We start from the raw sequence: 19,496 nt of genomic DNA, 5'->3' as shown, positions 1-19,496 counted from the left end.
TGTCCTTTGTAGATTTAAAGGAGAGTTATGTCTTTCTGGCAACATTTTTAGAAGACTAATTACTATTTTTGGTAGGACCATGTTGGCTATCAGTGCTGTATATCCACACCAGTGTGGTTTTTAAGAAATTAATCATATACATGTTTTCATTCCTCCTACAAATTTCAGTCTGTGAAGAACTTTCATAGAGCTGTTAAATCAGTTCCCTGATTCCTATTGTCAATGAATTTAGAATTTTCAAGAAGACTCATTGCAGTTGTCTGGTTCAGTCTCTCTCATAGTGCCTGCATAAAGCTCTGCATATGTCACTAGAGAACCTGCAGTTGCTTTCTGTGCTCCCTTATTGTTGTCAAACTGGGCTTCATTTTCCTTCATTGTTCTGCAGTCCAAAGTTAAAATCTTGGTGCCTGGGGGGAAGAGGATGAGGATTGTTATAGCTTAAAACTGGATTTGTGCAAGACTAGTGAAGGGTGATGAGAATGTCATAGGCAATGCTTCAGAACATCCCCCTGAACACAATGAAAAGTGCAGGTTATCCAAGTGCAGGGACATGCTGTAATCCTCTCCTGCTGGACTGGACAGTTCTCAGCAGAGAACGTGAACAAAACCCCTCACTCGATCAGTTTTATCATTATGAAGTCATGGCTATGAATATACTCCAAGGTCTATTTTAAGTCACTGGCCTTTGCTAAAATGTTAGAGTATTTTTGGGATAGTGTAGTTGGCTGGACCGTTCACCATCTCATGGATTAGCTGTGTATGAATGTATTGTACTTCTGAAGCAATGTGTGTAAATAATTACACTGCTCTCAAAGAAACTGGCAGATTTGGTAGGGGCCCTGTGAGCAAAGGTCTTCTATTGGAAGTAAATAAATAATGATTCCCTCTTCAAGCAAACTCAAGAATTAGTTTTGAGTATCAGCTCTATTCTGAGATTTATATGCCCAATGTGTCTTAAGGGAAATGTTAACGATTTCCAGCAAAAGGTACATCTAAATATTTTAACAAGTGTGGTTGCTTACCTACTAAGTAAACTTATTTTGAAAAGCAAAAGGAATCAATATATTCCTTTTACTATTTTATCAATTGTTAATATCTTAGTAGATGATGATATGGTTTTGATGGAAAAGGTAGGAAAAAACCTTCTTGTTAACATTAGCATGGCAAGCAAGCTATTAGAGTCTTGTTTTTAAAGTCTGAAGGAAAATAATCATCCATAGCTTTGGAACCCTTTGTGTAGTATGAACTAATATTCCTGTCATCATCAGAAGAACCTTCTAACTGTTATTTTGCGTCCTGTAGCTATGATTAATTCTGCTCACCTTTTCTTTACAAGTACTCCCTGAAGAAGTTTCCTGATTAGAATATTTTTTCTTGGTCAGTAGTTTCCCAGTTACAGTATTTTGAATGATTTAGACTTACTTTTCCCTCCTACCTAAATTAGCTTCTGTTAGCACACTTTGCTGTTGTTTTGGAAGAGAAAATACATTGAGGTCATTTTGAAGCAAATGCTCCTATGTAAGGAGTCAATCCACGAGTGCTGTTCTGCAGAAGCTTTGGGCAATCCTGCTAAATCAGGCCAGCTTTCCCCATGACAGTCATGGGGAGACCTTGGTCACTGTTTTCTACTGTTCTGGTGAGGGTGGAAGACTTCTTCTTTGAAGTGCAAACTATTTGTAGCTATAGAATGCTTCAGATGTGTATAGCTTTTACCAGCACTGTAAGGGAAGCTAAATACCTCGATGTAAGCTCTTCTATACCAGTGGCTTTAGGAGCTGTTCTTAATTTCATTCACATTAACAGTTGGCTTTGCCTCACTTCTGTGGCTGCAAGTCCACTGGTTATTCCTTGTTTCTCCATCCTAACTGGTATTTCAAACTCTGAAGTGTGTATGAAAAATGGAATGTACATTTTTTATGATTAAAAACTATAGTACTTGGTGCCAGTGATACATGTGGAATTCTTTCACATTTGAGGTGGTTCAGTTTGTGGTTAACTTTTTGCAGACTGTCAGGCGTCACTGTGTGTAACCTCAGTTTAACTTACCTAAATGATTGTAGAAGATCGATTAGTTTGGTTTCTGAAATAAAATACATGGATTTATTTGCATTTATGGGATTATTAGCTCCTCACCAACTATTTTGTTTTTCACTGAAAGAGACCTCTCCTGCCTTGGTGGTGATTTAGTTCTTTCAAGTGGTGTTCATCTTGAACATAATGAATTATAATTTAACTTGGTAAAAGTGACATTTAGATACCTATCTAAAACTCTGCTGCAGTGCTACAGAAATTCAGATGGCATTGTGTTTCTGCAAGTGGTTTTGAGTCTAGTTAGTGGGTAAGCGTGGGAGGTAGAAGGTTGGAGGTGGGACTGCAGATCAAGTCAGATTATTAACAGGACTGATGTTTATTAGCTTTCTTCTGTGCTTTCTTCACTGTGTTGTTTTCACTTGTAGCCCAACCTGTTAGTGTGTTGCTGCTAACAGTATTTTCCTAACTTGTCATATCTATGTTTTAAAGCTTTCAGAGCTTCTTCTAACATGTCAGTTTAAACTGAGTTTTGGGTGGCTGCGTCCTGTATGGCACCAGCATGTTCCCCATATTGGAGATTCTCTGAGTGAATCATCCATCCAGTGCCATGGGAGATTGCCTGTATATAAAAGGATAAAGAATTGTGTGGTGCATTTTCAATCTTACCTGATTGTCAGATATATTCCCTTTCCATGTTGGCTGTGCAGTGAAGGCATGCAAGTATTGTCCACATTGTGGCTACTTTCAGTAATTCACAGGACTGCCAAAAAAACTGCATGAGTACTTTCCCATGGGAGAGGGAGGAGAGCTGCAGAAGCAGAAAGGTTGTGTACCTCACCTGACCTACAGCCTATAGTGAAGACACTTCTTTTGTTGTAAGAAGTGCATCAACTTCTGAAAAGCTGCTTGCTATCAAGCCCTGAAGGGGTGACTATAGGTATGTAGTTATAGAAGAAGAAAGGAATGAATGCAAGGTGGTTAGGAAAGAAAAGAATGCTATGCTGTGAAGAATTTGAAGAAGCACTACACAAGAAGCCAGACGATAACTCATCTAAGAAATGCTGTCAGACACCGTATAGACCTTTCCAGTCTAAAGACTGGAAAAAGTTGAGTTTTTGAGAGGCTGGGTGAAATTCAATGCCAGCATTAGCTGTGATTGATTAAAATTTTCTGAAGTTGCATCTAGTAAAAAATGTAACTCTTCTATCCGAGAGGTTTTTTGTATTTGCTTTTCACTTAATTATTTTCCTTATCTTGTTATGGTCAATGACCTGTGAATATACTGACTGTATCAAAAATTGAAGAGTTTTGATATATTTTGACTGTTTGTGCAATCTCTAAGTTTTAAAATGCTTTGAATTCCTTAAGCTCTACTTCGTTGTTCATTGATCAGCACTTGTAGCCTGTTTTCAGCAAGGCACATTCAGATTTTGTGGTTTCCAAGATAAAGGTGGGAGAGGGCACATCCTCTGGGTCACTACGTGAGGTTGGCACCACTTTGATACAGGATTTGCTGTCACCTTTTCAGTTTGTTCAACAGCTTAACTCTTTCAAGATAATATTTAACTTGTAAACTTCACTGTCCTGTTTTGCAGGCTTTGCTGTAGCCCAGTGCATAAATCAGCACAATCCATCCCCACTCTCGTCACCGTCCCCTTCCAGTGGCAGTGGCAGCACAGGGCGCTGTGACTCAGTGACTGCAAGCTCGACATCCACTCCTTCTGCTGCTCAGAGCCCAGCAGGTATTCACTCACCACCTTCAGCCTAGGCACTGAGGGATACAGAGCAGCTTATTGTAAAATTAAGTTACTATTTTATTGGATTAAAAGAACATAGCTTTATGGTTTTAGATCACTAAATCAACTGAGCCAATTAAAAATAAATTGTGGTATAAATTGCAGTGATCTGTTGAGCTTTCTGGAACTCTAAATACTTAGTTTCTTAGTAGAGACTCTAAGTACTGGTGAAATAATGTCCTGCTTGTCTGACATCTCTCCTAGCACAAACAGTTTAGAATGTTGAGGAGTTTTTTTGTTGGTGGTTTGTTTTAACCTGAAGTATTACTTTGAATAACTCTGTAATGTAAACTGTTAGCCTTTCACCATAGTGGATAAGTTGATTTCCACATAAAGCATCTTTTTCTGAACTGGGTGACATTTGCTTTTGTGAGTTTATCTGATCCTCAAGTTAATTTGTAGAAATGTGCCAAATATGAAATATTTGAAAATAGTTATTTGGGATGTTAATGTTGTAAAATTTATGACAATAACACTCTTGTCGCTGAACACCTCCACATTTCAGGAGGCTTCATTGGTGCAGAAGAGGCTGCAATATAAATAGACTGACAGTGTAACCTTCACAAATGTAGGTTGCATGTGTTTGCATTGGTCAGTATATTTAGTGGGTATGCATAAACTGGAACTTCTTGTTGTATTATTCCTCCTTTTTATGTAGTAATTGTAGAGAATCTTGTAATGGTGTCTGTTCTGAGTGAAAATTGTGTGAGGCAGAGCCTCAGGCTGGAGACTAAACAAGGAAATCCCAGAGAGTGCATCCTGAAATGCTTTCATGCCAGAAGTGACTTACCCTACCTCATTTTGGTTATAAAACAATAGAGGTCACTTGATTGTCAATACTTTTTTAAGCAAGGCTTTGTTTTAATGGCTGCTTCCAATACTGATGACTCCTTGACAGGGTAGTTCTGGCTACCCCTTGTAAGACAGGCCATTTTGCCTTTATTTGGAAAGCACATGTATATCTAAAATTTGTTGCAGTTCTACAGGAAATGATGCAACCTTTGCTAAGTATTGAGTGTTTTTAGGTTTCACTGAACAGTGTCAGCAGATTAATGTGCATTATATGTTTAAAGTGAGTATCCCTGCAAGAAACATTGCTGGAAAGGGTAATGAAAGGATACTGATGAAGTTAAGGAACAATAAATATGTAAAGCATTCTAGCATCCAGACTCTAGATTTAAAAGCATCTATTACCTCAAGAGACTAACATACAGTCAAAATAGTCCTGCAATATGTGTAATTTCAGAATAAAATTTGGTATGTTTTTCTATATGCCATCTATTCAAAATTTTATTTTCTCTGTTGGCAAGTGATTGCTGTTACCCAGCCTCTTCATGGCCCAGGTAATATGTAGTCGTTGCACAGAGAAGTGCTGTCATTTGTCAGAACTCTCAGGCTGGATTGGCACTACAAGAAAACATGGATTTGATGACATGTCTCTCCTTAGCAGTGTAAAAAGGTTCATGTACAGTGTCTTTAGCTGTATTTGAATCCTCTATGGTCAGGAAGAGAAATGCAACTGCAGGTTCTTGCCAATAGTAACTAAGATTCAACAGTGGCAAAGGAAATGAAAATAAAGAATCTGTATTATTTCTGTAGGTATAAGCAGTCTGTTAGTTCACACAAATATCAAGCAAGACTATGCTTCATTTCAGACTGAGGTCTTTCAAGCCTACATAATCTGGCTTCAATGAAAAAAATGCATAGATCCAGAACACATAATTACTCATCAAGTATAAAAAGATAATGAATTATTGAAATATAATCACAGACTGTAGTTAACAAAATTGCAGTCTACTTACACAGCATGTTGACATTCGTGTAACATAAAATTCTGTTTGTTTTTCCTGCATTTTAAAAAGCTTGATGATAGGAGGCTGCTCACTGGTTTCCAAAAAAAAAAGAAAAACAACAATAAACCCCAAATTCTTCCCTACCCTCCTCACCTCCAAATATAAAAATTTTCAACATTTTTATGATGAAAGGAACCAAAACCAGAGGAGAAGTATTTTGAAATGCCTGGTTTCAGTATGCACTTTACCAGTTAAGTTGCATGAACTGCCCACCTTGACCTTCACTGTGACTTAATCATAAAGTGTGTGCAAAATGCCACGTGCTATGCAGGAAAACTCTCTTTGGGTGTGCTTTGATTTTTTTTTTTTTTATTTTTTTTTTTTTTTTTTAATGTGCTGCTTTAGCAAGTGTAGCTGTGAGGATCCACTTCTGTGCCTACCACTGGGCACAGTCACCTTCAGGCAAGTCAGAGGAAATGAACCTGCCAACGTGCATCAGCTGCTTCAGTGCCAAATCAGCAGCTTGCACTAACCTGCTGCAGGGAACTCCACTCCTGGATTTTGTTCTGCTCAGAAGGCAGTTACATAGAGGAAGACAGTGACTGTAGGTGCATGAGCAGGTATTTTGTTGCAATAGGATAACACACAGTTGGTAGTGAGGTGCATGCATGTGGCTTAGGGGTTTTGCTGGACCTTATTTGCTCTGACCTTTAGGACCGAGAATCCCTGCCATATATGTGGCTGTTCAAAGGATGAGTGATCAGTTCAGACTAATATTAGTGTTTGAAGTGTATTTGGTGCATAGTTGCAGCATATCATATGGTTTAGTTTATTTGTAAAAGAATCTCCTTAATGCACAGAAACAGTTCCTAAAATCAAACTAAAGCATTAAGTGTGTGTAATTCTTCAAAGCTGCTGCCCTGGTCTGTACCAGACTGCTTAGTGCAGTTGCAGGCAATTGGGAACAAGGAGTGGTTTAAAACTTGTGACTGAGTGTCTGATGGTGTCTCAAGGCCCTTATTATAGTGAGAATCCTGAAATCCCTGGAGCTAGGTCTTTTGGGAGGTGTGAATGTAGGAAGGGTTTTTTCCCAGTCCCTGGAGCTCTGTTGACACTTTTTGCCAATACTCAGTGTCAGTTCAATAGTGTCATTCTCAGGATCAGTGCCTCTGCATTAATTGATTGACCAGTTTACTGCAAGCTTGAATATTCTCCCTTTTGTAGTACTTACATGTAATTGTGATCTGCAGAGGAAACTTGCCAGGAATGTGGCATGGAAGTGAGGGTCTGTTTGGCATGTGCAGGTAGCTGTTCTGTGGGTCTGTGCATGAGCAGAACTCTGCTGAAGTAGGTGACAGTGTCATGAGCACAGTGTGGTTTATATCAGGTCACTCAGCTGGGATGTGGAAACAATTGTTGGTATTCACCCACTTCTGTGTAAAGCAGTGGTTTTCCCTTAGCTTAACCACTTGAGGACAGTTGAAACTAAACTGCCTTACTCTGCTGTGAGGCAGAAGAGGAGACTTGCATGATGTGAAGTGGCTCCCTTGAGGAGGAAGTCACTGGTTGTTGATGAGCAGCAAGCAATTACCAAAATCTGTTTTATGTCCCAAGGTAGCACCTGAATGCTGCTGCAGTCTGTCACATTTGACTCCGTCTCATTTCCCATTCCATTTTGAGCACACACACAAACTCTCCCCCTCCTTTCCTGCTCCTCTGTTGATTCTGGCACCTGCTCGAGTTGTTGAGCATGAAAACCATCCTGGGTTGCTCAGGAACTTCAGATGAGAAGACCAGACTAGATAAAGGGGAGATGCCTATCTAGATTTCAAGGAAACTACCTCAACTACCTTCCTTAAGAGCAACATCTTAGGCCACACAGCTTTTTATACTGTCAGCTTGTGATTATAGTGGCCTAAGCTACAGTCTGTTGACAGATTGAAACTGTTCAGAGTTTGATATATTTGAGATGATACTTGTAAATCTTCACAGAGTTGTTTCAGGAAATAAGATTTGGAACATAGACACCAATTTTTACATAAAACAGTAGTAGATAAGAAGAAAATAAAGAGAAATTGCATGTTAAGAGAAAATGATACTACATAGAGGGTATCTTGATGATTAAGCAGCAAAAGAGCTTTCAAAAACGTCACATGAAAAAGTTATGTTAATTCAGTGTTTTGTAGAAATAATTTACTTGTTAGCACTCAAACCTGCATCAGTCACACAGTGTTGCATCAACTGCTTTGTCACAAGTGAAATAAATTCCTATGATTCCTGAGTTTATTAGCTGTCCTATGTAGTAGTTGTCACATTGCTTTACAGAAGAGATATTTTAAAGGCTGGCAACTCCACCATTTACATGTTTGGGGACTAAGTTTAGCACCTTACAAGATTACTGTTTTTTAAAATTGAAAAAGCAGAAATCATCCCTTAAAGAAAGAGAATGCTTAGCAAGACACAAAAATCAGCATCGGGTTCTGCAAGTGCTGCTATCAGGTTGGCTTTTTTTTATATTTACATTATTTTTTTTAATTACCATGTGCTTTTGAAATGTTGCTATGCATAAGGTAAAAATATTCTCTTGTTAGGCAGATTTTAGTCACCAAGTTTCAGAGCTTAGAATACAGTCATGTCTTGGCTACCCTTGCTGGAACTGTCCACTTTTTCAAAGTGCTTATTTTCATATATGCCAAGGATTAGATATAGAAGGTCTCTTACTGTAAGTTAGCAGTCTTCCAGAATTATGAATGTGTTAATGTCATCTGTGCTGTATTTTATTGCTTTTTAAGCTGTCTTAACTCTTAAAAAGCAATTGGCTTCAGTACTTAAGAAAATGTTTACATCGGAGCAATAGATAATGAGAACTTCACAAGGCACTGATCTGTGCCATTTAAGCTGTATTTCATGCTTCTGGCAAGTATTGATGATAAAAGATCTAAAATAAGTACTAAGAGCTGTCCCTTGTTGCAAAGAACATATTGGATTCTAGTCTGTAAAATTAAATTTCCATTCCAAGGAGAGGGTGATTAATCAAGCATGGAGAGCTTATAAGAGCAGTGCCTGCCTTCCTATTGAAACCATCTCTGTCTCTTCCCTCTATAATCAGTAATGTAAATGTGGTTTGACCTCCTGCTCTATGATGCTCTAGTAATTTTCTGACTAGGTGAGGAAGTACTTTTGTTCTTAGAAAGTTTCTTTTCTAGGAACTTTCCATGCACCAAGCATCATCATCTGAACTGCTGTTATCTTTTCAAACCCTGTGTTTGGCTTTATCATAAACTAAATGTAAATGCTACTGTTGGGTATGAGAATAGCAGGGCTGAACAGTCTGAAGTGTTGTCACCTGCACAGTACTGCACCTTATATAATTCATGGCCAGGGGAAAGGAGAACAATTCTGTGTCACAAGAATTTGTGGTAAATAACTTCTCTCAAAGTTTCTAAAGCAGGTGAGTGGATTGTAATGCAAATAAATACCTGCCAGCCCTCCTTGGTGTAAATGCTGTTGGTATTGCCAGATATAGCCCAAACTTACGAACTTTTTCAGATAGGAAGCAAAAAATTAAATTCATATAAGTTCATTTATTTCTAAAGAATGAATACTTCCAGCTTCAGAAGAATTTCCCAAATGTAGAAGGCTCTTGGTGTGGCATCAAATTGTATTCAAGATACCAGCAGTTACGGGTGTGTCCTTGTCACTTACTCTTGTTGCTGCTCTAACATTTATCCTTTGTCTCCATTCCAGTTTCCCTTCCCTGTGTCATTGTTGAAGCCTCTCTATGATTTCTGGCTGTGTTTCCCTCTAGTAAGGTCTGGCAGGAAAGGACGCCGGCGGGTGTTTAGTCTGTCGGAGGCTGACAGTCACGGTGGACACTGGGTTTAGGCCTTCCAGCAGCAGCTGCAGCAGAAACTCCCGCAATACCCACTCAGGCAGGTTCCTCCATAAGACTTCACAAGCCCATAACAATCAATAGAACATACTTGCTTTCCATGCTGACAGCAATGGCAGTGAGGTAGGATGAAGAAAGCATGATAATGTGTCTCTACGTTTTGTTTTGGGAGAACTGTAAAGCAATAATGAGCTGTTTCTGAAAGCCCTGTCTGCAGTTCTCCCATATCTCTTGCCAAAGGTGGAAACTGTGCTATCAAGCCTCCAGCTTCAAAGCAGCCATGTCTTCATCTGCACAGGGCAGCCCTGGCTGTAGTGAAATTTAGTAAGTGCAGGCTCCTGAATGGACAGTAATGCAGGTCCTTGGCCAGCAGCAAGAAATCTGTTTATAGCACAGGTCAAATGGACAGGCATTCAGTGTAAGACTGTCCCTGGACTCTGACAGAAGCTTAATATTTCTGTGATCATCAAATTCTGGCAAGTGACTTTATGGACTATTTAATTGTCCTCACCTGAGGACGTGAGGAGGGGGAGCAGATGCAAAAAAATATGGACGTATGCTCCAGATTACATTTGTTGTATGATCTATTTTAACTTATATCTAATTAACTTCTTTTGTTACTATCTTGGCATAAAGGTACTTTACTCAGCTAATAGTATATAATCACCCTTTTTCATCTTTTGGATTTAATTTACAACTTTTTGCTTAATGTCTTGTAATTTGTATTTTAGTTATCCTTTCATAGTATGTTGCTGTACAGCTTAGGACACTTCTCTGTGGGTGATATTCATGCTTTACTTTTTCTGTCCTTTTCCATCTTCTTTCACAATAACTCTTCTTAACATAAGTTAATATAACAAATTGAGTGTTTTAGTTGGGATTTTTTGCTGCAATGATAATCTTCATAGCATTAAAGAAGTGCTGAAAAACATGTAAGGCTGGTGAAGGCTCTGCATCCAAAGAGAGTTAGTAATACCCAAAACTTGCAAAATTACACCTTGTTTTCAGTAAGTAAAATAGATTTGGAGGTATGGAAGGCTGTTTGTTAGAACTCAGTGTTAAGATCAGAGCCATTTTAAGAAACTGACTTCAGTCTCCCTTGTTTTGTTGCAGATCTGGCTTATGTTTTGTGCCAGAACACTCTTGATTAAATACATGGAGGCTAGGGAGAGATAAATAGAAATGCTGTTTTCTAGTATTAGGTGGTAACCTTTTGATATTGAAGAGCAGACCATATCTCAGTGACTGGTGGTTTTATCCAGGGAAAAATTAAAATTTTTTCTTTCTATCCAAAAGTCAAACTGCAACTATGTGTTGGGAGTTGGGGTTTTTTGAAAGCCAGTTAGTATTTTTATATATAGTATAAAGGGAAGTTCCAGATAATAAGTAGACAAATTAATCTGTAAACATGCTGGGTACATGCAATTCTTTAGAAGCAAGAGCTTGGAATGTATCTTGGTCCCTGCTTAAAGACAGACATTCTTGTGAGCTCTAGACAATGTTCAGAACTCTCCCTCCTCCACCCCTTTGAGTGTTGGGATTTGCTTTCTGGTCATTTTGACAGTAGTGGCAGCCTGGGTTACAGCAATTGGCCACCATTCCCTGAAATCCAGTGCCAGAGTGACAGGAGTGAGGCTGGCAGTGACTGGGGACATCCTGAGAGGAGAGAGACTGGCTTCTAGCAAGAGTAAAGAAAAGCTGCAGGGGAAGCACAGGAGAGCTCTGATCTTGTGTTCTCTACAAATGCTGCCACAGAAATACTGGCCAGTATATTCTGCTTACAGTTTCTGGTATTTTTTCTCTCTTAATGTTTTTTTGACGTGTAAAAAGTTTAGACTTGTTAACTCCAGATACTTTTTTTTTTTTTTTTAATGGAGACTTTTTTCAAATACTTTTTTTGTGGCATTAAGAAAGGAGTCACTTTAGCATTAACTCAGAACCTACCTGGAAGGATTTGGGGACAATCCAACATAACAAAAGAATATATATGTCTTTCATTATTTCAGTAAATACAAGTATTAAGAAAATACATTGATATTCTATTGAGAGAGGGGAAGGAATTATTTAAGAAATGAAGTGTGGATTCAGAAGTCACATAAAACTGTAATAGAAATGTGCTGTATAGAACATTCTGAACAGAATGCCATTGACTGATAACAATTTACTTACCAGAATGCCTCAGGTTTCTGAATCCTGAATTTGGGTGACTATTCATGCTATAGTGTAAGTAAGATTTAAAAATTACCTTGGCAAAAAGCATTTGATATCCTTTAAGATTTTATAGATTCAAAAAGCAGAAACTCACTGTTCTCTGCATACTGAAATGTTAGTGTTTAGCTTGGAATTCAGGGAAATGAGCCTGCATTTCATTGTTTTAGCAGTTCATTTTCTACTTGATTCTTGCATCACTTCCTGTATTACCAGTTGCTACATTCTCACTAAAGCTGCTTGACAGATAAAAAGAATCTGTAGGGTTACTTTGGATCTGTCCTGTTCAAAAATAACTACTTATGTCTCTTTTATTTAAAAGTAGACTTTTTTTACAATCTGTAAATCTTGTTTTTATCAAAGCAAGAAGCTTTAGCCACCAATTCAGCAAAAAGAACATGTGAGTGGTTTCTGAAGTGAGAATGCACCATTGTTTGGGTTATCTTACCAGAAAGGTAAAAAAAAAAAAAAAAAAATTATCATTTTAGTGTTATCCACTGATACCCTACTGATACCCATTCCATTCTCTACTTTGTTTTTCCTTTTTTTCTTCTTTTTTTTTTTCCTTTGTTTTATGTTCATGCTGTCTGTTCTTTTCCAGGACTAATTGGAATCATACTGAAACTGAAATATTTTTAAGGTCACTATGTATTATTAAAACCATAACTCAATTCTTAGCTTCTGTATTCACTACATTGCCTTGTAGGCTTTTCTGCAGATGCCTGTACACTTGAACACATGCTGTTTCTTACAAAAGCTTTGAAACTGGTCAGTCTTGAAGCTGGATACCTGTTACTTTAATGGCATCTATTATTGTAATCCAAAAAAAAAAACCCTGACTTTTCTGGGCATACTGGATCATCTAAGGCTGTATCACCTCATCCCCTCCACCCTCTCCATCCTGAGCCAAATGAACAGCTTACTGAATGACAGTTCACTAGGATTTTTTGGGGAAAGGACAGTATGAATAGCTATTAATGTTGAAGGGTTTTTTCATAACATGGGAAGGTGCAGTAGCATATCAGTTTTCTGTAGCATTTATGCTTATTCTCAATTTTATGAGTGTTGGATGCTCCATGCGTAGGAGGACAAAACCCCCATGTCTCACAGGCTGTGTAACACAGGCCTCTTGCAGCACCTTTCAGTTGCAGTAAGGACATTATCCTCCTTCCTCTTCTGCCAAAATTCTGCTTTCCGTGGTTGAGGTGTCGCTTAAATGTGAATCTGGAGGATGAATTGAGAGAATGACTTCCAAATTTTTGTAAGAAACAGGCCACCTTTTGGGAAAGCTGGCTGTAGAGTGATACTTACGTTTTTTCTTTTATTTCTAAAGATCTTTGTGATATGGGGTAGTAGTTCATCTTAGTTCACTAAATACTGGAGAAGTTTTCTTTCCCTCAACTTCCTCTCTCTAAGAATATTTCTAATATTGCTACATATTCTAATACTAAATGTATGTAATTGTCTGTTTCCTAATTTGAGCAGAATCCTGCTGGCATTTTAGGTTATGCTTTTATAGTATTTTGGTTTATTTCTAATTACTAAAATGTGGATGTGTAAACAGAGTGCTTCACAGAACTGCATTTTCCACGCAGTTATTCTTGAACACTCATGAATAATGGTATATTGTTAGGCTCAGTGTGCATACTGACTTGAATACTGATTGCTCTTTGTGTTTTCTTTTCTCAGATGATGCTTCAGCTCCAGAGCAGCCTCTGATGTCCAGTCAGACAATGTTGACTGATGAAACTCTTTCAGCTGTTTCAAAGTCCGGCAAAAATGCTGTAAAAAGCAGCGACATAGAAACAGCCAACCTGTCTCCCAGCCTGATTCCTGCACAGCAGCCCACGATATCCTTAATCACAGATGACAACACGGACACTCTGAGCGTGGAGTCGCTCACGCTGGTGCCACCAGTCGATCCCCACAGCATTCGAACATTCAGCTGCATCCCTCACGCCTCTTTGCAGCCTGAAAGTGAAGCTGACAAGGTGAAAGAGGTCGAGGGAGAATGTTCTGACTAAAGCCACCGTGCAGACTGTAATAAACAGTGAAAGAAGTGCAACCAAATGGTGAATTGTTTTTTCTCTGGGAGTGCAGATACTTCTGGAGGCCTGAGAGGCCTCAGGTCCACACAGAGGGACCAACTGGAGACAGAGAATTTCAGCTTTTAGAGCCAACATCGGATACTCAGCATATCTGAACTGGAGAAGAGAGAAAAACCCTGAACCTTTGAATCTGGACTGGTTCTTTCCTACCAGTTTCTGTTATACAAGACCATGAACTTATTTCAGAGGACCTACTGTCTTTCTAATAGGAACTAATTAATTGTAAAAGGTCTACAGTATTATGGCAAAGTGAAGAGACTTTTGGATACCCAGCTTCATGGTACTGCATTGTTGTGGCTCTGAAATGGGAGACATGCCATTGACCAGAAAAAGTTATATATTATAGGACAGAGGTAAAACTTCCATTTGAGTCAGAGTGTGGTTTTTTTCAGCTTGGTGTTTGGTTTGGGTTTTTTTTTGTGGAGGAGGGGTTTTGGGGTTCTCTTTGGTTTTTTGGTTGGTTGGTTTTGTTTTTTAATCCTGATCTTGTTCATCTTTTGGAGGTCTGCACAATGGCCACATTCAGTATTGTCTTTGTAGGACTCCAGACTTAAATATTATGTTTTCCATACGTAATATTTATTTCAAGGTTTGATTCAAAGTTAAAATACAATGATTAATCAAATTAACATAAGGGATTTTTGAGGCTACTTTAGTCTTTGCTTAGCCACCTAGAGAGGAATGTAAAATATTTTAAAATATTTCTGTAGCTCATTTGTTCACTTCTGACAGTCAAATTGCTACCCGTCTGAAGAATGGTGATATCCCTGCAACTGAAAGACAACTTCAAGAAGCAGACAGAAGCAGTTTTACTCGAAAGAGATTTCTCACATTTTTCATAGTTGTATAGGAAGAAGGTCACCATATCTAACTGATAATCCTTTGCAGGTCTGATCTCAAAAGGTATTGTGTAATTGTTTTTCCTGTTTGGGATAGTAACTTACTTAAACCACATTGCTACATAAAAGTGATTCTGAGTTAGCATTACTTCCTAGATCCTGACACCAAGTTGAAAGAAAAGGGAAAGATGTTGATTAAAGTTTAACATGAAACGAATTTAAGACTTTTTATCAATTTCCAAGTAAGTTAATTTAAATTGATAGTAAAATGAGTAGATTGTCATTGCTGGTCTGTTCACTGAATTGGCAATTCCTCAAAGGAGAGCTGCTGTTTACTTGGTATTGATTTATCTGTTTCCTCATTCTGTCTCTACTGACATTGACTTCTTACCAAATAGGTGAATCTGCAGAGTTTTTACCCACTTCCCAGTTGCTTATTGTACCTCTTCCTGGCTGTCACAAGGAATATTTGAAGTGATTTTTCAGGTTTTTTATATATATATATCTGAGATTGACTAATTCACAGGTACCACTTTTCTCAGTTTTTGTCTTTTCCTTCACATAATAATTGAATCTTTGCCAAGTGGGTACATGAGGTGTCTGCTACTGAATGCCAGTAATTCTTTTTTCCCGTTATTAACTTTTTCATGCAGTTTTGATTTCTAATTTTCTGTGACTTCTACTTTCTCTCAGATTGAATTAACTGGTACTCTGACCATTCCAGAGTGGCCCAAACTCTGAATGAGCTCAGGGTTAGGTATCCTCAGCACTGCAGTGGATTTTGTGTGAAAATCTGGCATAACTAGGATAAGAGCCTTTAGTCTTGTGCTTAAGATGAATTTGCACTCATGCAGTCACTGTTGCAGCTAATGTGCACGTACCTGAGCAAGCCTAGACATCAGTAACACTCTGGGCACAAGGACCACATGAATTTTTATTAGCTGAACTGATTGCAGTCTAGACCTTCTCTAAAATGTTGCAGCATTACGCTGTAGTCTTAGAAATATTCTGAAGATCATTATAAAAAATGCTTCACTTAATTTGAAAGCATTTTATGTTAGTTATTAACCTTAAATTCTTGACCTAGATTGCACAAAATACCACTGTGCAGGCTGAGTTCCCTTAAATAGAATTCATTCTAGACTGGAAAACCTTGATCTTTATTTATCTAATTTCAAATTCAGTTCTAGCAAGATTAGACCCACGCACAAAGAGTCCCTTCAATGCATCCCTGAGCTGTACTGCACAGGAAATGGAGCAAAGGGAAAGAAAGGTGACTTTGTGCTTTTCATTACTTTTGAGTGGCTTTTAAATCTCATGATCACTTGTCTAGTGAAAGCTTCACAGGAAATGACTGAGATAGATACTGTTATTAGGGAAATAGAAGAATAAGTCTGCTATTAATTAGCTTGAGCCCCCTCTGGGTGAAAAACCTCATTCTGAGATCAAGGCTGAATCTGCCCCAGCTCAGCTCCAGCCATTTCCTAATTAAGCAGTAAGATGTGAGTGACTCTTTAATTTCCACACTTACTGCAAGTGTCTTGGGGTGATTACTTCAAGCAATCCAGGAATTCAGTAATTGCCCTGGAATTGCATATCACTTCACTAGCAGTAGAATAAACTTTAGCTTACCTGTGTGTTCAAGCATATCAGACAAGCAGGTGAAACTGTGTGTAAGAATGAAGCCACTTCCTAAGAGTAAACACTTCACTGCAGGAGAATAGCCTCGGGAGCAGGGCCACTGACCACCAGTGAGGAGTAGTCAGAAAACCACCTAAACCAGCTAAACATTCTGTTCTTGTCTCCACTAACCAGCTGAAATGAAACTTGTTTTTAAAAGAGCATTGCCCAGGCAGGCAGCTGCTGTCTGTGAAAAACAAAAGTTTTAGTCCTGTAGTTGAATCAGAGATCTGCAGAGACATCAGCTGGGGACAGGGAGATCGAGGCCTTTTGCCTCCACGGTAATTAGCCTCCTTCTTTCAGACAGCCTGATGTAGCCTTCGAAATATATGCTGAAAATTCTCTTAACTGCTACTGTCTTTCTTGAAGGAGTTTTTTGGTGTCCCTGTTTTACCACCACTGCCCCACCCTAGGATATTACCCAGGCTGGGCACTGCTCTTCTATTGTCTAGCAATCTTTGGAGAAGTTCTGCTCTGCTTGCCTGCTGTGTTTCTCCTGACCTTTCCCAACATTTGCAGCATGAATTAGAAACAAATGGAATAACTCTTCCCATCTCCTGTTGGATTCTGAAAAGCAGAGGGTGATCCAAGCAGGGCTTGCTAGGGTGGGATGTTTTTAGGGGTGGGGAGGGGAGTAGTGCTTGGGGGTTTTTCTGCTGCTCAGGACTTGAGCAGCAACAAAGACACAGGAGATGCAGTTCTTGACTGAGTCTCAAACAGAGGGTTCTTTCATATGGAAACATATTTTTATATTATATTTGTACAGAATTTTCCCTATTTTGATCTCCTAACATTTTTAGATTTGCACGTTGCTCAGATTTGATTTCTTTTGCAAGGTGTTAAAAAATATATATTTTGTGTTTGTTAATGTATTATAAATGTAAAGCTAAATTTTGGTTGTCTAATAAATGTGCACTGTGGTGGTATGTGGTTTATTGTTTTGCTAATTTAAATTCATTGGTTCTCAATACTTGTCATTGTTGGGACTGTCTTGTTAGCATAAATAAATATGTGGAGTGCATTTATTTTAAAAGTAACTAAAAGTGGCTTAAGCAGATAATGACTAGGAGTACTTGATAACAAAAGTTAAGGTCCAGAGTAGTTCACAGGATTCATTTAAAATCATAATCTGAAGATTCATGAGATTTTTTTAAATCGTGTTTCTCATTCCTTTTAGTTATGGATACTCATACTAAAGTGAGTTTAAGACCCATAGTAACTGCAGTCTGATCACTTCAGTATGTATGAGATCTGATGGGTAGAGTTCGGGTGTGTTTTAGGGACTAACTGTGGCAAAAGTATTTACAATGAACATGAAGATAATTATTTTAAGATTGGTAATAGATTCAAGTGTACAAATTTATAGACTATTACAATGTCTAGGAGCTTTGTTTTGCCCAGGGACAGCACTAAATGTACATTGTCACAACTTCAAGAAGCCCCCTAGAAGCATTGCAAAATTTAGAAGATAACTTGAGGTATCTCCACTTGTGAATAGCTGTGTTGGTATTTTTGTTGCAAACTTTTTCCTTCATTTTTAGCTGTTTTGTAAGTTTGATTGTTTTCAATGCAAAGAGGGAGAAATGTATTTTTCTAGAAGAATGAATGTACCTGGGATTTAAGCACTACAAAAAGCATTTAATGAACATGGACTGTCCTCCTATGAAATATATTTCAGTAAAGTTGTCTGAAATATAGGTCATTTGAGAAAAAAAATGTCCTGACCATGCACTAACATCTACATAGAAAAAAGCCCAAACATGTTGTGAATCGAATCTGAAATGTCTTTCTAAAGGCAATAAGTATTAATTATTTAATGTAAGTTATGTTAGACATTTGAGGTAAATGTAATATCTTATGTTAATTTAAAGAACAATGTAACTAAGTGTCTGGGAAGGGAGTGGAATTAGAAAATGTGTGTATGTTTCTGAAATCCAGACTTCTGAGTCTGTATTTGCAGGCACTGATAATTTGTCGTGTCTATTGAAAACCTGGACAAGAACAAGGAATAGACCTTTCTTTGTAAATGGAACTTGGCAATAAAAATGGTGTTACTAAGAAAACTTCCTTCCCTTTCATGTGCTGTTGCTGCATTTGATGCACAAGGACATCCAAAAGCAGTGAAAGGCAAAATTTACAGAACCTTGCCTTTATTTAGAAGAATGTTGTGCATATGTGACTGTTGGGCATTTTCATCTTTAAGCCAGGGTAATTTGCACTGCATGTGCAGGAAAGACATAGCAGGAGAGAGAGCAGAAACAAGCCTGGAAGGGCAATGGAAAGTAGATGAGACCAAGGGTTAAGAGGGGCTGGGCAACATCTAAAATATCTGTGAACTACTTTGAAAGTGCTTTTCATGTGTGACTTCTTCCCCAAATATATTCTTTCACCCTCTGCCTCTTTCTCTGGTGCATGTTGCCAGTTCAGTATATGGATTAAATCCAACCAAGTTATTACTTAGATTCTTGTTAATTAGCCTCTACTTCTATAGGAATTCATCACATTCCTTGGGAAATGTTATTTCTCAAAATAGTCATTGCTCCAGAAGCTTTCTTAGGAAGAAATTCAATTACACTGTACCATCAAATAAGCAAGGTAGGTATCAGAGAAAGGAGACAATACTGTGATTTACTCTGATGCAAATATTAAATTATGGTGTACTGTGGAAAACGAGCTTAAATCTGCCTCCTGGAAGCCAAAGTTTCTGAATTTTGCTGCAATGCTGCTTGTTTGTGGCCAGGAAGGTCCCTTCCTTCACCTTTGAAACTGTTCTGTGCTTCTGTATCCTGATGCTTCAGAACTCTTGCAGCCTTTTTATTCTTGTCATTTTTCCTGTGTCTCTGTACTAAACCTTTCTAGACTTTGACATGGAGTCAGATTGAGCCTAATAATTAATACTAATGATCTGAGAGGGAATGAAAGCACAGCCTCCAGACCTCTTCTCATGCTCACTGGGTTGAAAATTAACTGGACAGAAATGCAGTGTTGCATTTCTCTTTCCATAGTCCCCATAAACATCTAAATGCATCAGCTTAGTTCCTGTAGTGGGTAAATCCACATCTTTATAAACAAGATAATTCCAGCATAGTTATAAAAATAAGAAAGTGAAACTGTGTCAATGTGTTTGTGAAAGTAACTCTTGTCCAAGT

At 38.2% G+C, this 19,496-nt stretch overlaps 1 protein-coding gene across 7 annotated transcripts in view; it reads left to right on the top strand.

Annotated features, from left to right (window-relative positions):
- Window positions 1-18,410, top strand: part of CLEC16A (C-type lectin domain containing 16A) — a 61,856-nt gene extending 43,446 nt beyond the window's left edge. Inside the window, exons 22-24 of one of the 7 annotated variants that reach the window (XR_015807248.1) lie at window positions 3,627-3,773; window positions 12,084-12,175; window positions 13,410-13,547. Coding sequence is in view for 4 of the 7 variants with exons in the window: in XM_014894735.2 (XP_014750221.2) it covers window positions 3,627-3,773; window positions 9,433-9,552; window positions 13,410-13,744 (602 nt within the window). In the remaining 3 variants the exon portion in view is untranslated. Of the gene's footprint in view, window positions 1-3,626; window positions 3,774-9,367; window positions 9,636-12,083; window positions 12,176-12,321; window positions 12,361-13,409 lie in introns of all 7 variants that reach the window. The other 6 variants (XR_015807247.1, XR_015807249.1, XM_014894735.2 and 3 more) reach the window with 6 other exon arrangements.
- Window positions 18,411-19,496: the final 1,086 nt, after the last annotated feature.

The sequence above is a fragment of the Sturnus vulgaris genome, chromosome 16 (assembly GCF_052056855.1).
Source record: "Sturnus vulgaris isolate bStuVul1 chromosome 16, bStuVul1.hap1, whole genome shotgun sequence".
Taxonomy (NCBI): domain Eukaryota; kingdom Metazoa; phylum Chordata; class Aves; order Passeriformes; family Sturnidae; genus Sturnus; species Sturnus vulgaris.
Note: the sequence above shows the minus strand (reverse complement) of the source record. Positions and strands in the feature narration are given on the sequence as shown.